This window comes from Eurypyga helias, unplaced genomic scaffold (genome assembly GCF_000690775.1).
Source record: "Eurypyga helias isolate BGI_N326 unplaced genomic scaffold, ASM69077v1 scaffold17590, whole genome shotgun sequence".
Taxonomy (NCBI): domain Eukaryota; kingdom Metazoa; phylum Chordata; class Aves; order Eurypygiformes; family Eurypygidae; genus Eurypyga; species Eurypyga helias.
Window position 1 is genome coordinate 9006 of NW_010225217.1, and position 15388 is coordinate 24393.

Below are 15388 nucleotides of genomic sequence, written 5' to 3' on the forward strand. Positions count from 1 at the left end.
GTATTTTTGAATATACGAGTAGCTCTTTCCAAAAAAAAAATTACACTAAATTTCTTCTATTTTTTGGTTTTATTTTACACATGCTTTTGCATCATTTCAATATCCAGTTTTCCCTTTCGTTTTTGTAAAACACACAGACTTGAACTTACGATAGTGCAGACAACTGCTGCACACACAGCCACTACTGCCACTGTTGCTGTACTGCCAGCATCTTCACTGATGCCGTCATAATCTAAAAAATTACACTAAATTTCTTCTATTTTTTGGTTTTATTTTACACATGCTTTTGCATCATTTCAATATCCAGTTTTCCCTTTCGTTTTTGTAAAACACACAGACTTGAACTTACGATAGTGCAGACAACTGCTGCACACACAGCCACTACTGCCACTGTTGCTGTACTGCCAGCATCTTCACTGATGCCGTCATAATCTAAAGGCACAGATGCTTTTGGAGGAATGAACCACATGGCTTGTGCTATATTCGACACCTCGGAAATCAACCTGCTGTCGTCAACAGCACATATAGCAAAGTAGATTATGGTGTTGTTTTCTATTGTGAAATGTTCTGGTTCAATTGTGAATGACTCTTCTCTACCAGCCTCCTTGGGTATGAGAGAAGAGGAATTCACAGAAGTAGCACGATGAAAGTGATTTCTTAGGTCCTGAAGATTTTCATTGGTTTTTATTATGTAGTGATCAGCTAAGGAAAAAAGAATGCACATTAACAAGAAATTAATATAGATGTTTTAATATCCCTGCTTGTGGTGACAGTATAGGACTTCCAGAGCCGTTCTGTAAAAAAAAGTGTGGTGATGATTCCTGTTTTAGTACTGACTTTAGTGTTGCTCAGCATGGAGGGGCAGCAAGTTTGCTTTCAAGCCTCATTTTACAGTATCAAGGACTACTGTTGCTGAGTGTGGGAACTCCTTCTTTTCACTGGCCTTAAAAACACTATTTCACCAAGGCTCTTAGCTTTGTGCAGACCTGTGCAAAATACAGCTGAATGAGAACCTGTGCTGTCCACATACCAGCATAAGGTGAAATGGTAATATAAATATTTATGTGGACAGCAGGGGGCGGGCCTTGCACCTGATCTGTGTTCTGTCTCAACATGAGGCTTTGATAGCAAAAACTGTGAAAGACACAAAATGGTTTTCCCATTTGGAATCAAAGAACTGGTAGGTACATTGCTATAAATTTGTTTGATTAGTGTTGGAGGCTTCTGCTGTAGCTATTTCAAGTCTGTAGCTTTTCAAGACTTTCTCTCCTTCCCCCTCTCTTAGGAATATCTTTTCCTCTTTAGATAGTAGAGAGAGGTGCATGACATGGCCAGCTCCAAACCAGTGCAGGACCTGCTATCTTAAACTATAATGCAATAACTGACAACTTTAGCTATACAAGTTTTTAGATACATGGTTGCTAAATAGCAATCAAAGAAGTTGAGATATTTTTTCCTTTGTTTTTTTTGTTATTAAATTAATTTTGGTTCTTAATTTTAGATAAATGTAAGATCTGCATTACATTTAGATAAATGTAATGTGCAACTGCAGTCTGCAGAACTGTAGCTTCTATGTTTGAACATACAGTCTCTGGCTGATGCAATGAAATGCTTGGAATTAGGTTTCATTTTTCCTGTACAACAACCTTAAAATAAGTATTTTGGATAGAACGTCACTGCATCTCTGTAGTCCACTCACATCTTTGTAAATAGACTAAAGGTTTGTATTGTCCATGTTAGCTGATTGTTTGAGTTTTTTTTTTAATTATGCACCGACATGGACTAAGGCTTGTTGCTAAAGCTTCTGGTTGTATTATAATTTTATATATTTGATTTGTTTATAATATTCATTGGTTTACCTGGATTCTGTTCTTTTTTAAACATGAAAATATAAGAAGAATTAAAACAGGTGTCGTGCAACAGGGTAATTTTCTGTTTGGTTACGTTTTCAGGTGGGAAAGACATAGCCCTCATCCCTTTCAGATAAAAATATTAACCTCATCTCACAAAAATTTAGTGTCTGACTCACCTTTTCCATGGTCCAAGTCACCTCCTGGAGCTGTCCAAGACAAGATTATTGTTTTGTTTTCTATACGAGCATGAAGGTCTGTAACTTTACAGGGTGGATAATTCGGAGTATAATCTCCTGTATTCACTACAAGAGAACTTGTCGAAATTCTGCTGAAACTTCCCAACTTGACTTGGATTTCTTTACTGTCAGATTTAGGTCTCGGTGCATTCATATAGATTTTACCTGTTTAAAACATTTTTCAACTTTCATCATGACAACTCTGAATGGCATTTTCTTTTTAATTTTTATTATCTCTTATTATCTCTTCTCCTCCTCTAAGTTTATTCAAATCTAGTGAAAAGTTAGTGAAGTAAAGACAGAAAATAAGGTGACCTCAGGATTCTTAGCATAAAATTTAGGAAACGCAAGAAGCAGACAAAGTCTGAAATGTGTAAAACTTGGAAATGATCCAACCAGTAAAGCAGGTTGCAGATATTGGCGAGTCATGGCTGCAATAAGGTATTTCTGTGCGTCTTTTCACCCATATTGCAGGCCTTAAGAAAGTTTCTGTCATACAGGCCGTAAGTGTCTTAGACAATTTTTATACTGATTTTTCTAAATTTCACAGTGTGTAATATGAGTGTATTAAATTGCAACAACTAACACTTTTTTAAACATTATGACGAAGATGGACTAAAAAAATTAAGAAGTCTCAAAAGCTAAGTTTTCTAGCATTGTTAGTTTTTACATCAATGTTGCACACTGAATTTATTTACCCCAAATCCCCATTTCAAAGTCTCAAGAAGAATTACAGCTTTGAAATTCCTATTGGAAGATATAAAAACAGATTCTGAGCAACATTTATCCTTCTCATGGCTGTAAGAGAAAATACTTTCTTAGATTAAAGACAACATTTCATGCTGTTCCCATACATAGGTGTATTGGGTTTGTGTGGTGGGGTTTTGGTAGTGGTGGAGGGGCCACTGAGATGGCTCCTGTGAGAAGCTGCTAGAAGCTTCCCCAGCTGCAAGTCAGACCTGCCTCTGGCCAAGGCTGAGCCAGCCAGTGCCTCTGTGTTAACATCTTTCAGAGGGAAAAACAAAGAGAACCTGCAGCAGGAGAGAGGAGCGGGGTGTGAGAGACAACCAGGCAGAACCCCAGGTCAGTGCAGAAAGGTGGGGAGGGGGTGGGCTGGGGCAGGCTGTGCCCCTGCATGGTAAGAGAGCAGGCTGTCATTTTTGTAGTGAAAATGATAGATGGAACATCTTTTAACATCAAATGAAATTTTTGTGAATCTATATTATCCCATTTGCTAAATATTTTCACCCCCCTACACCAAATCATGCAAAGAATTGTCTGTTTCAGAAACGCTCATTACCATTTTCTCTGTAGCCGTGTATATACAAGGCTCGGTTTTGCTTGAGGCTAAGTCCAGTGGTTGCATTTCTCCCGTGGGCACTCACTTTTACACTGTATCTTCCAGTGCCTTGTAAAGAAGTAAAGTACCTTGAGTAAATTCCATCATTCTTCATAATGTCAGCACCTTGGTATAGAATTATTAAGAATTAATATCTCAAGATATCTGCTGGTAAACAAGGTTATTTTTGCTGTTCATACATAAACATAAAACCTGAACATTACTACGCAGGAAGCCTGGCAGTGCTTTTGTAATGTGGATATCTTTAAAAACAGGAGTGGTCCCATTATGACAAACTGCATTTCATATGTATTTTGTTAAAAAGAAAGGTGTTGCATTAACACTTTTAATTAGGTAAATCTCTTGTTACTATATGAAACCACCAAGTTAACATTTATTGACCATCTACTACATAAAACACCTTTAAATCAGAAAAATGTCACATTATAAGCTTTGTACAGGAATTCATCAAGGCAGGATACCTTCTCTTTTACTGAACTTGTGTTCCTGACTAGCTGCAGTAGGTGGTCTGCTGGTGGCATCCAGGATACCTATTTTGAAGCCTGCCTGCAGTGTAAAAATAACCTCATGGGTTCAGAAAATAGATGGTGTTTAAGAAACACATGATAACACACTGAAATCCTAGTGTATTTTTAAGTACAACAATGTGAAAGCAAGGACAGAATGAGGAGGCACTGCTGGCTACTACTGAACTCGTAAAGATACAGGTCTGCAGCAGTGGTGAGAGAAAAGGAAGAGAGAGGAAAAGTGATCAAGGGGTGCTGAATACTAGGAATGTCTTGCTATTGTTTTGGATTCCAAAATGCCTAAACACAAAGGTTTTTACTATGTATGTGGAACCTTACCTGCTCCATTATCAAGAAGTTCAAGCATTACTGCTGGAGCATTATCCTTCTCTATGGTGGCGGTCACAGTTGCACCGAGAACAGGCAAAAACCCTTGCCTAACTTCTGCGTAAACAGCAACTGGATGCAGTGCTCTCTTTGCCCTGTTCATGTGAACCGCAGCGCTCACAGGAGGAACATCAGAAGATGCTGGTCGAGAGGCAGCTGTTACTGATATAGATTGAGTCGCTGTATGAACATTTTGAACATAAAACTGCCAATCACCCACCTGCAAATAAAGCACAGAAATATAAAACACTAGCGAAAAAAGCTTCATGTTCTAACAGGGCCATTGTGTCCCTTATAAAATTAAAAAATTAATTAAAGAAAAGCTGTGTGCTAGTCTATAGGAAACGTTAATTCAGAAAATGAAAGAAAATATTTAGTCTTTACCTCTGCAGTGCCATTTATACTGAGACTAGCTGTGTTTGGGTTTGAATCATCAATTGTAAAGTCTGAGCTTCCATATTCTTTTCCTTTAGGGTCCCTCAGGAAAAAAAAGGGCTGAGATAGATTCCATGCAATGCTGAAGAAAGTGTTATTTCCCACAGTTTTATCAACAGGCACAGTTGTATTCATCCATCCAGAATGCTGAACAACTAGCTCTTTGCTTTCAAGCTGTTGTTAGAGAAATAAAATTTGTATTATTGCTATGGAGTAAAGAAGCATTTAATATATTTTCAGAGTGATTCCTCATCCATGGCACAACATTGTATCCATTAACTGCGGGCTTAAAATGGATTAGTTTTGGAGGAGAGAACAGAAAAGCATTTGTGCCTTTTGGAAACTAACATAAAATAACAATCTCTGCTCACTTATTTATAGCTCAGACTTATATAGAAAAGATGACAGACTTTATAGTTCTGCTGTCTCTACCTACAGGAAAATTAAGAGCCATTTGGCACAACCTTTGAATGAAGAAATCTAATGAAATGCCAGATTCACCTCATGAAATGGCTGCTTGCTTAGTAACATTGATTTTAAGTGTAAAATTATGGTAAACAGAATAAACTGCAATAAGGGTAAGCCCTTCATTTCTCTATCTAAACTTTTTATCTACCTATCTATCTGAAGCTTTGTGCCAGGAAGCTGTATTTCCATTGATGTTTTCCTGTCTTAAAATCCTGGAAGAGAGAGAAAGAAAATGGCTCCACATATGACTGTAAGGCTTATGAGTAATGAAAGAGACAGAAATAACAACAGAAATAACAGAGAATATATAGAAGAGACAAGTGACCAAACAATATTTCCTTTATTAAAATTAATATAATTTTGTGTATTTTACTCCAATTTTATGAACAATAAAGTCTGCTATTAGAAAATAGTATGTCATGAACTTTTTTTTCCCCTGTATAGGTGGTAGAGAAGAGACAATCAAAGGCAATATAACAATCAAAAAATTCCAGATCTGCTCTTCAAATCTACATGGGCTGCTGGTTATAACCTAGCCATCTTTGCAAGTGGTACATTTTGGATAAAACATAGGAATGGATCTATGTTAAAATTTTAAAACAGTGACAAATGAGTTGCTAAATTCCAATTAACAGTTGGCCTAGAAGAAAAGTCTGAAAGTTCATATATTAGAATAATAAATATGGCTTAGGAGAGAAGCTCTGTTTTTAATTCCATCTTTGGTACTTAAGTTAGACTGTTAAAACGCTCTAAAAGATAATGTTTCATATAAGAGTGATCTAAACATTATGGGCGATCTCAGGTTTTTTTCTTTCAAAGTCTCTTAGACTTTGACAATTATGAGAAATCATTTTCTTGATTTTGTGAAATCAACAATTGTATAAATTATGTGAATTATTATTTCATTGCAGTGAAATGTAGGAGATCACTAAAAAAGGTACTTGCTCCTATTACAAAATTAAGCCTCTGAAGATTATAATGATTTTTTTTCTAGATTAATTCCATTACTGATCAACTAAAAGCATAGGGAAATAAATGTTCAAATTCAAACCTGAAGAGATTGTTTAGAAATATCTCCACTTCCTGATGTAATTGCACTGAACATCTCAATTAATTTACTGGGGACGAATCCATCTACAGCATAAAGCTTTAAACCTCCTGAAAGACAAGAGCAAAAGAAGTAGAAATACTATTTTTTACTATAAATGTGCTAAATTTTATGTGACTTCTGGTGATGAATGTTCTATTGAGGCAGTCAGTTTTTTACGAAATGAAAAAGGAAATGTAATGGATGTGTCATAGTAAATTCTGAATTGTGTGTTCAACTCATTTTATCTATCACTGACGTAGCTTGAAAAAAAAAAAATCACTCCCTGCAGCATATCATCAAGTACAGCAATTTTAGACTTTTCCTACTACTTTTGGATTACCCCTTCAGTGAAATTCTGTTCTGCAAATACCACTGTAGAAAGGACACAGTTGCGTTCCATGCTTTTTGACTCTTAAAATCCAGATCATGTGTTTCCAAATGTGAAGTTCAAACCTCTTTTCATGAGTTCAAGCAGCTCGAGTCCATTGGAGGTTCTTGTGCTCAGGGCAGGTCTGTTGGTGAGTTCATTGTGAATATGGCTCCACTCTGCTCTACTGAAGCCTCTGCACTTCATACCTTTGTTGCAATTCTCTCTCAAACTATCTTCACACGTGCCAGACAAAAGCTGAGCCACCGCTGTGCTCCTGACGTGCAGGTCACTGGAACCCCAGTGTAGGGACAGACTGCCCAGGGCAGTGTGCCAGGGTGAGCCCACTGCCCCTCCCTACCACCCAATGCCTCTGCCCCCCGCCCCTCGGGCAGAGGCTGACATAAGGCGTGCAGGTTACATCAGGTGTGTGGCTCTGCCTTGTGAGCGCACACATGGAGTCGTATGAGCTGGAGGAGGTGTTAGCTCAGAGATCTATTCAGCATCTTTAGAAAATGGATTTTACGTTTCTAAGCTTCCTGCTGGTTGAAGACTACACGCTGAAGGACCATCTGGGTTCTTTCTGACTCACAAATCATTCTTAAATACTCTGCAGGAGGAGCTTAAACAGCAAATTCTGTCTTAACACACAGGCCAGAAGAGAATTCAGCTCTGGACTCTCCCATAGTCATGTTGATCTAATGGTGTTGAAGAGTGCGTAAGGACGTTCCAAGTTATCAAAATTGCTAAAACAAGTGGATGGTAGTCTAAAAATGCAGAGCATGTGCATCTCTCAACTAAAAATATTTATTCACCATATTTGTTTGGAGTCAGCTTGCTTTCTAGATCTACGCAAGGAGCTTTCATTCTTGATGATGACAAAGGTAGTCACTGTGTTTACGATTTCCTAGCCAGCACACTTCAGCACAACAGTTGGAGAAAGTTATTGTTTTTTATGTAATAAAAATGATGATAAGCTAAAGCATATAGAAAGTTGCAGTAATTTCTTATTATGCTATAAAACAACATCATTAAATCTCCATAGTAATAGGGTTTTGTCATGTTACTGAATTTCTTAAGTCAAGACAGCTCCTAAAGCAAATCTATGGATCTAAAGAATTCTGATTTTTTGTATTAAAAAAGTCTGTCATATGTACCCCAGATTTCTTTAAAATTAAATTTGTTTTAAATTTCTTAAATTTCTTTTTTCCAGAGTGATGAGTTGCCATGCTTTTACATCTTCCTACTTGAATATGCATGACAGAGAAAGAGTGCATTAGGATATTTACCCGTTAGTTCTGAAAATTCTTCTAATTCTTTGGCTGCTGATGGCCCCAGTGCAATGGTGTGAATTTTGGACCCACTTTGTTCCACAATATCAAGGCAAGTTGCTATATGTGAGTCTTCTCCATCTGTCAGTAACACAATTTCTGAACCATACGTAGTATTCATTTTATCTGCAATTAACTGCATCAATGAAAGAATTAATGATATAAGCAGCAGAATAATTTTAAATACTAGTTTATCCCAGAGCACAGTCAATGTATGCATTTAAAAATGTTCACTTCAAATATGACAACTTTGTTCTTTAATAAGTGTTTGAATTTTTATTTAACACTAAATGATTACAGTATTAATTATTGCAGTTGATATTGCAACATCTAATTGCTTAGATTTAGTGTCAATTATAAATAATGAATATTTCATTTATATTTCCCAGGGAAGGAACCTGTCCCAGATCGAAAATGTCAGAAGCATTCTGCCTGTCTATGGTTTGCTGGTTCAGAGACTGGAAGTTTAAGGGCATCATATTAAAAACTTATGTCCACTGGCTGGAGCTACTCTTTAAACTCCAATCAAAATTGCAGGAGTAGAGAAGGGCAGGCTTCTGTCTAAGGGTGGACTCTGACTTAAATGAAGGTTGGCAGAAAGGGGTAAGGGTAGCCTCTGTCCTGCCTGTTCCATCCCAGTCTAGTTGCCAGACCCCCCATTTATTCTATATGTTCATTGTGATTCATGTCAGATCCCTGATGTTTTCTCAATCCATATTTTCTAGAAAAAAATCTTGAATTCTCAGGAATACAATACGATGTTTGTTGTTGTGTTGGTCTGCAGCCTTTTCTCTGCATATACACTCAGCAACGTGACTGGGCCATGAGTTTATCCCTGCATATTTCTTTCCACTAGAAGTAATTAAAAAATATATTAGATTAACTTCTTCCTTTTAAAAAAACCAACAACCTAAATGGAATGAGCTTCATAGGTTTCCAACAAGAAATCTGATTTTCCAAAATTTAGATAATTCTTGTAGTTCATTTTGGAATTTGATCTTATTTTTCAATATCCTTTTTGAAGCGTGGACATCACATCTGGCCTGTTTTCTGGTAGTACTCTTTCTAAGGCCATATAATGGTAATGCCAAATAGTTTTTATACCAATTTTTCTCCTGATAGATTCAAGAATCATATTATCTTACTTAACCCTACCATCGCATAGGAAGTCCGTGTTCAGTGGGCTATTATGTTTCTCACTTCTTCCTAATTTTCCATATGTTCCAGGAGATATTTTCACATTGTACATTACCTTCAGTCCTTTACGTACTCCTGCACAGATATTGGTTTGTCCACTAGCAATTGTAGGCAAACATTGAACAAGTTTTTGGCGTGCTGTGTCATTGGTTATTTGTTCCAAAGGAGCTTTTTCAGATGCATGAGAGTCAAACGCGACAATTCCAACCCAGGAACTAATTTCAATAATATGGAGCAGAAATAGCTCTGCAGCGCTACGGAGATGTCTGATGCGGTGGTGCTGTATGTAGAGAAAACCAACATCTTTAGAATGCAATGTCTTCTGGAAAGCTATGACTGAACAAAATATAGAAATTTTTGATCTTGATCAGGTTGTAATTAAAAATTAAAAACTATCAGCCATAATGTAATGCATATGTATGCTCAGTTCCAGAAAAGACGAGATGTAAACTGTATTCTGGTATTGTGAAAGTGCAGTAAACTGCAATTTCCAGGAAAGATGTCACCAGGCAAAGTCCATCTTTTGATGTCCAAAGTCCATCTTCCAACCTCATGCCTAATCAAGATGTTTGTCACGTTTTTTGTTTTGGTAGTGTGATGGCCATAGAAAAGGACAACAGAAACAGTGCCTGAGGAGTTGGTTAGTCTCCAGACTAACTATTTTGGGGGAAAAAAAAAAAAAGTTGAAGTAAAAGTATGACTTTTTAAATTACAAATATTTGAAGGGATTACTGAAAAAAAAGTTATATTTGAAAACATTTATCTCAAGAGCTAGTTATTCTTGCAGTATTTATTTAATAATTATCTTCATTTTGGTTTTTAGCATTACATGATTCTTATTTGCTAACTGATCTAATAAAATGTACTATGATTGGTAGACATCTATGCTATAAAAATAATAGAATTTGTTACAATTGCAGATCTTTGTTGAAGATCAGTCTCAAGAACAGCTCTGGACTAGAACGGCATGTCTGGAAATAGATATGTTGATGAAGCACTATGGGAGAATCCCACAATTATTACATGTATGCCATAACTAAAGAATTGAAGCATATACTGCTTTTTGCTTTTTCACATGTATTTTGGCTTAAGGTATGACTGTTAAATATTTAAGAATATTTCTCAACATGTTTGAGCTTTTTGGATTACCTTCTTCAGATGAATAGTCTTATTTTTAGGCTTGAATTCCTATGAGAAATGAAATACCGAATTTGCAGTATTTTCAATAATGGAGTAATTGGCTCACTACTGAACTGTGGGAAAGGTAAGTTACAGATAAGAAAATGCAGTATGTCATCAAAAGAATATACAGACTGGTATTTAAAAGTTGTTAGAATATGCATACAAGTTTGAAGTCTTTTAAAAATCATGAGGTAGCTGCCTTACCTACCCAGATAATTTTGTCATCTTTCCACAGATGATCACATTGCTTACAGCTTTATAAAAATATTAGGATATTTATACAAATAAGCACATTTTTAGCTATCTTTACTAAACCGTATCCATAAGCAGGCTTAGTATCTCATGCCCCACAAGGTTGGGAATGAATAAACCTATGCAAAATATTAGGGGAAAAAAAAAAGGAAAAATAACCTCAGCCTTGTTAAAATGACATAAGATTATGCCAGCTCACATTCTTGATTGCAAAGAGCAATATTGTAATGAGGAGAGAACATCTAATTTATTGACATATTGTGACCTACATATTTACTTGAAATTTTAGAATAATTAATAACAAAAATGAAATGTGAAGCTCCGTGTTACATTTTCTGCTTGGAAGAAATGCAATGGCACTGCTCTAGGTCTGGAACAAAGGAAGTAAAGTATAAAAAATTGAGATTTTTCAAGAAAAAAAAGACCAAGTCTGGCTTACAACTCTCAGTATTTTTACATGGGATCATGTAGGAACTTCTCCATAAAATTACCAAGGAGAAGAAGATTAGTCCTTTTTTTTTCTAAAATAATCAAGTTTTGTACAGATTTAACTGATTTTTTAATTTGTTTGCTTGTTTTGTAACTTTTTCTGCTTCTTACAATTTTTCCTAAAAATTTCTTATAAAATACGAATTCTTACCAGTGACATACTCCCAGAAACATCCAGTACTAAAGTGACTGCTCTGTCTTGGGCCTGCAGTAGCCTGAAGGTAGTCTCAGGAGGTACAGAAGCATTTATAACAGCCGAGTTGCAAAAGTCATCAGATTCCATAATTACTTCCCATGTGCTTTTGTGGTCGCATATCTTGTTCTGCATATTTGGAGCCTCATTATTGTGAGTGTCTTTATCACAAAATTCAACCACCTAAAAAGTCAGATTGAAGCTGATAATAATTCTGAACCCAACACTATGAGCATAAGAAAGTATCTTGGAAAATAGGAAGTTTGTGGTGGGGGCCAGGACACACGTAGGTTGTTCTCCACGAGTGTCCTCTGTGCCATGGTGCCTGGCCAGCCAGGTTCTTAGGCAAGCGAAGAAAGTGCTCCCAAAGAACTTATCTCAGATTTTACATAAGCGTGTTGTGACAAGCAGAAACAAAGCTCTCAACCTGATCCCTGGGGTGACTGATTCATGGAGGTCCTATGAGGTGTAAGCCTGCAAACACAGGTACTGTAGCTGAACAGCACGGAGGTCAGCACAAGTTAGCAGCCTGAATATATAACTGACTTCTTGGGTTAAGCTGATGGTCTTGAACTAGTTCCTATACATTTTCTTGGGTGCAATAAGGAAACATGCAAAAGATACAAACTCAAGACTTTGAGAGAAGCAGGAAATAATCTTTTAGATGTCTCAGGATGTCCACTGCATACTGCTGCGGGAAGGCTGTGACCCACTGCTGTGGGCTAATGCCGGTGCGCAGAGAAGCACCACACTTCCTCCCCCTCCCCAGGGAGAGCAAAGAAAATTTTTAAGCAAAAGGAATTGTTTAATAAGTGAAGGATAAGTGAAAGAAGAGAGAAGAAACAAAATGAGTGATGCAAAGGCACTCGCCACCTCCCATGGACAGACCTATACCCAGCCTGTTCCTGAGCATAAGATGGGTAACCCTCCTAAAACTGCCTCTTTTCCCTTTTATTGCTGAATATGACATTCTGTAGTGCAGAATATCTCTTAGGTTAGTTCAGGTCATCTTCCTGGCTGTATCCCCTTCCAGCCTACTGCATACCACCCAGTCTATTCAATAGGCAGGGTAGAGTGAGAAACGTGCGTTATTGGGTCAAAAATCTAAAACACAGCACCATATGATCTGCCCTGGAGAAAATTAACTGTATTCTAGCTGTATTCTAACTGTATTCTACCAGGACACCCATAAAGTTCTTGGAAAGAGCTTTAGAAAGAAATAAGGTCAGTAGCTGGAGGAGCTGTGATTCCGTACCACAGGGATCTAGCCTGCAAGGAGTCTGTCCATCCTGCTAACCCCTGTCCCAGCACCTTCTCACAGGCACGGGAACAGTACAGAGCTGGAAAAGGAGGCCTGCCTGGTTGTCCTGGCTGGTTTCAAGAGAGGTGGGCAGCTGCTTCTGTGTTAAGGATAGGTAGACAGACCAGATTGCTCTGCAATGGAGTGTAATAGAGATAACCAGGTAACACAATCCAGGCACCAGTTTACATAAGGAGTGATCAAAACCTACAGTTATCTTATGGACAAGGCATTTGGCAAAAATGCTTCACTTTTATGCCCATTGACCTGATTCTACAAACACAGAGCAAGAAGGATAATGAGGCTGCAGTACATCTCACCCTTATTGAAAGGAAGCAGCTGTCAAATAATTTCCAGTAGCTCCTTTGTCTTCCCTTTTGAACAGATTTTAATATCATCCATATTCTTTGAAACAGAAATTAATTAAAGAAACACCTGACTGATCAATCTCCTCAGCAGAAATAGCTGACACGACCCCAAATGTCCAGAAAGGTATAATACTTACAGAGGGCATGTATTGCATATGCATAACAGAACATGAGATATTTTGTCGTATATCTGGAATAAATATACATCCTTTTTCATATAGCTGACCATCGTATCTACAGCTTCTTGTCTCACACGTGTCTCTAAGGCAGTCTGGGAAAACAGGTATACCAGCCACACCAGCTGGACAGCTAAGGGAAAAGAAGATAGGCAGGGCTGATTAAGAACCCATATATAGCCTGTAACTGGTTGTTTGTTTGAATTTTGGCTGCCCTAATCCAAATTGCTGTTGACACAGCTCTGTACTAGACACTGTACAAGTACACAGGTGGGCTGTCTCTGTGCCTGGCAGAGTCCTCAAACTAATCTAGAAATAGTTAAAATCATAAAACTCTTGTGGTCTTGTGTGATCTTCTTTATGATAATTATGGGCTGTGCAGGAAAGTCATCCTGCTAGTAGCTGCAATACAAAAGACTATATTGGTATGCCTGAGCTAGGAAAAATGGCAAGCCTGAACTAACTCTCTACATCCTGAACTAATTCTCTACATCCATTCACTTATTTTCCTTCTTTGTAGAAAATGTTTAAAATCACAGCGGTTTCAGTAGGCAATTCATTGTTGTTGATAACTGCTCTTCAATAAAATTAGGTTAAACAAGTACAAAACAAATGGTGGCTGAAGCCTGCAGCTGCAAGCAGAGCTAAAGATTATCTGGCCTGATCTCCTGAACCTCTTACAAAACAGCACCGAAGGCACCTGTGGCTTTCTGGGCTGCAGGCCTGGCAATAAATGTTGCTGACTAAGCATCTTTTAGTCATCCAAACAGGTTGTGCACACTTCACAAAGCACAAACTCGGCACAGACGACGAGAGCATTGAAAACGTTGTTGAAATGTTTAAACTTGTGTAATGTAAGAGCAGAAATATGAAAAAAAATAATACCTTGTTGCTTCAATACTTGCTCCTTCAGAATTTCTAGACACATGAAAAGGCATGTCGTTACTATATTCATCAAACACTCCCCACCGATAGTGAGCCCATTCATGGACAAAAACTCGACCTGTTGGAAAAGAGAACATGCACATTCTAGGTACAACGGTTTAAAAGCTACTCAGTGTTTTACTTAGACATTTTAACAATTAATAATCATTACCTAAGGTAATACAGGAAGACTGTGAAATATTTAAGCAATCGGGATAATAGTTTTTCCTTGAGGCAAAGAAAGGCATCAGTTTAGGAACCAGGACTAGAATTTTTATTTATATTTGACTCTTAGAAATGCAGGAACTTTTCTAGAGGCTTTTTTCCAAGTTGGCAAAAATGTCCTAAGGAAATTTAGGTTTTGTGAGATTTCTGTCCTACAGAGCACCAAACCTTACATTTTTTGAGAGGCATAGTGTCCTACAAAATCAGATACACAAACACCGGATAGTTTATTTGGTAAATGGTCGTAAAAGGAAGGCTACTGCTAATGGCAGTGTTTGAATATTTAACTTCAGATGTTTTACAGGTATTTACTACTTCTGAAAAATATGTCTCCCAAAGTTTTTTCATTTTAGCAAGCAAATTAAAGGGCCCAAATTCATTAATCACGTAGAAAAATCTTGGTCATTTCATATGAGCAACAAAACAGGCAATTAAATTAAATTGTAATATTACCTTTTTCTCCATAAACATTAATCAAATTGTCATTTAACAGGAAGTTAGGTGTGAAATGGATGTACAGTCCTTTCTCCTTACATCCTCCATACTGTAAGGTATAAGGATCATCTGCATGTTTCATATAAGGCTCTGCAATGATGACATCTGCCTGAAAAAGTAAGATCAAAGTTATACATGGTATGGGTGTAGAGCACAGTTACGCGATTCCTGAATAAATTCAGTCCTGCAATTTTTATTCTTTCTTTAATCCTACAACGGCTTTCAACATTTTTGAGTAAGAACTTCCAGGATCAGTCCTAGATTTTGCTGTGATTCATAATGTAGCCTTATCAATCTAGCTTTTCCTTGTTGTTCTAATCACAGAGAGTTCTCTAAACCATACCTTATCATATGATTCTGTTTTTAATCTTGAATAGTTGGTGTTTTTCTTCCATGTTTTAGGAATTATAATTTTTACAAACTTGAAGAAAAATCGATGTTTTGTTGTTACAAACAAGTAATTAGAAGCATTTTTAATCATGTTCTAGGAATGAAAGAAAATAAAATGTTAATATCAATGCTAATATTAATATTAATAAAATTAATAAAATATT

The 15388-nt window shown here is 37.0% G+C and overlaps 1 protein-coding gene across 1 annotated transcript; it reads right to left on the minus strand.

The window, feature by feature from the left end:
• Positions 1 to 274: 274 nt before the first annotated feature.
• LOC104502998 (epithelial chloride channel protein-like) lies at positions 275 to 15338 on the minus strand (the record flags this gene model as incomplete). The annotated part of the gene is given in 14 exon segments (XM_010148667.1): positions 275 to 702; positions 2030 to 2254; positions 3390 to 3554; positions 4295 to 4562; positions 4727 to 4951; positions 6297 to 6403; positions 7992 to 8169; positions 9286 to 9510; positions 11305 to 11529; positions 13152 to 13323; positions 14076 to 14193; positions 14793 to 14943; positions 15178 to 15318; positions 15321 to 15338. Coding segments are annotated over 14 exon segments (2646 nt in total), but the record flags the coding sequence as incomplete, so codon positions are not given.
• Positions 15339 to 15388: the final 50 nt, after the last annotated feature.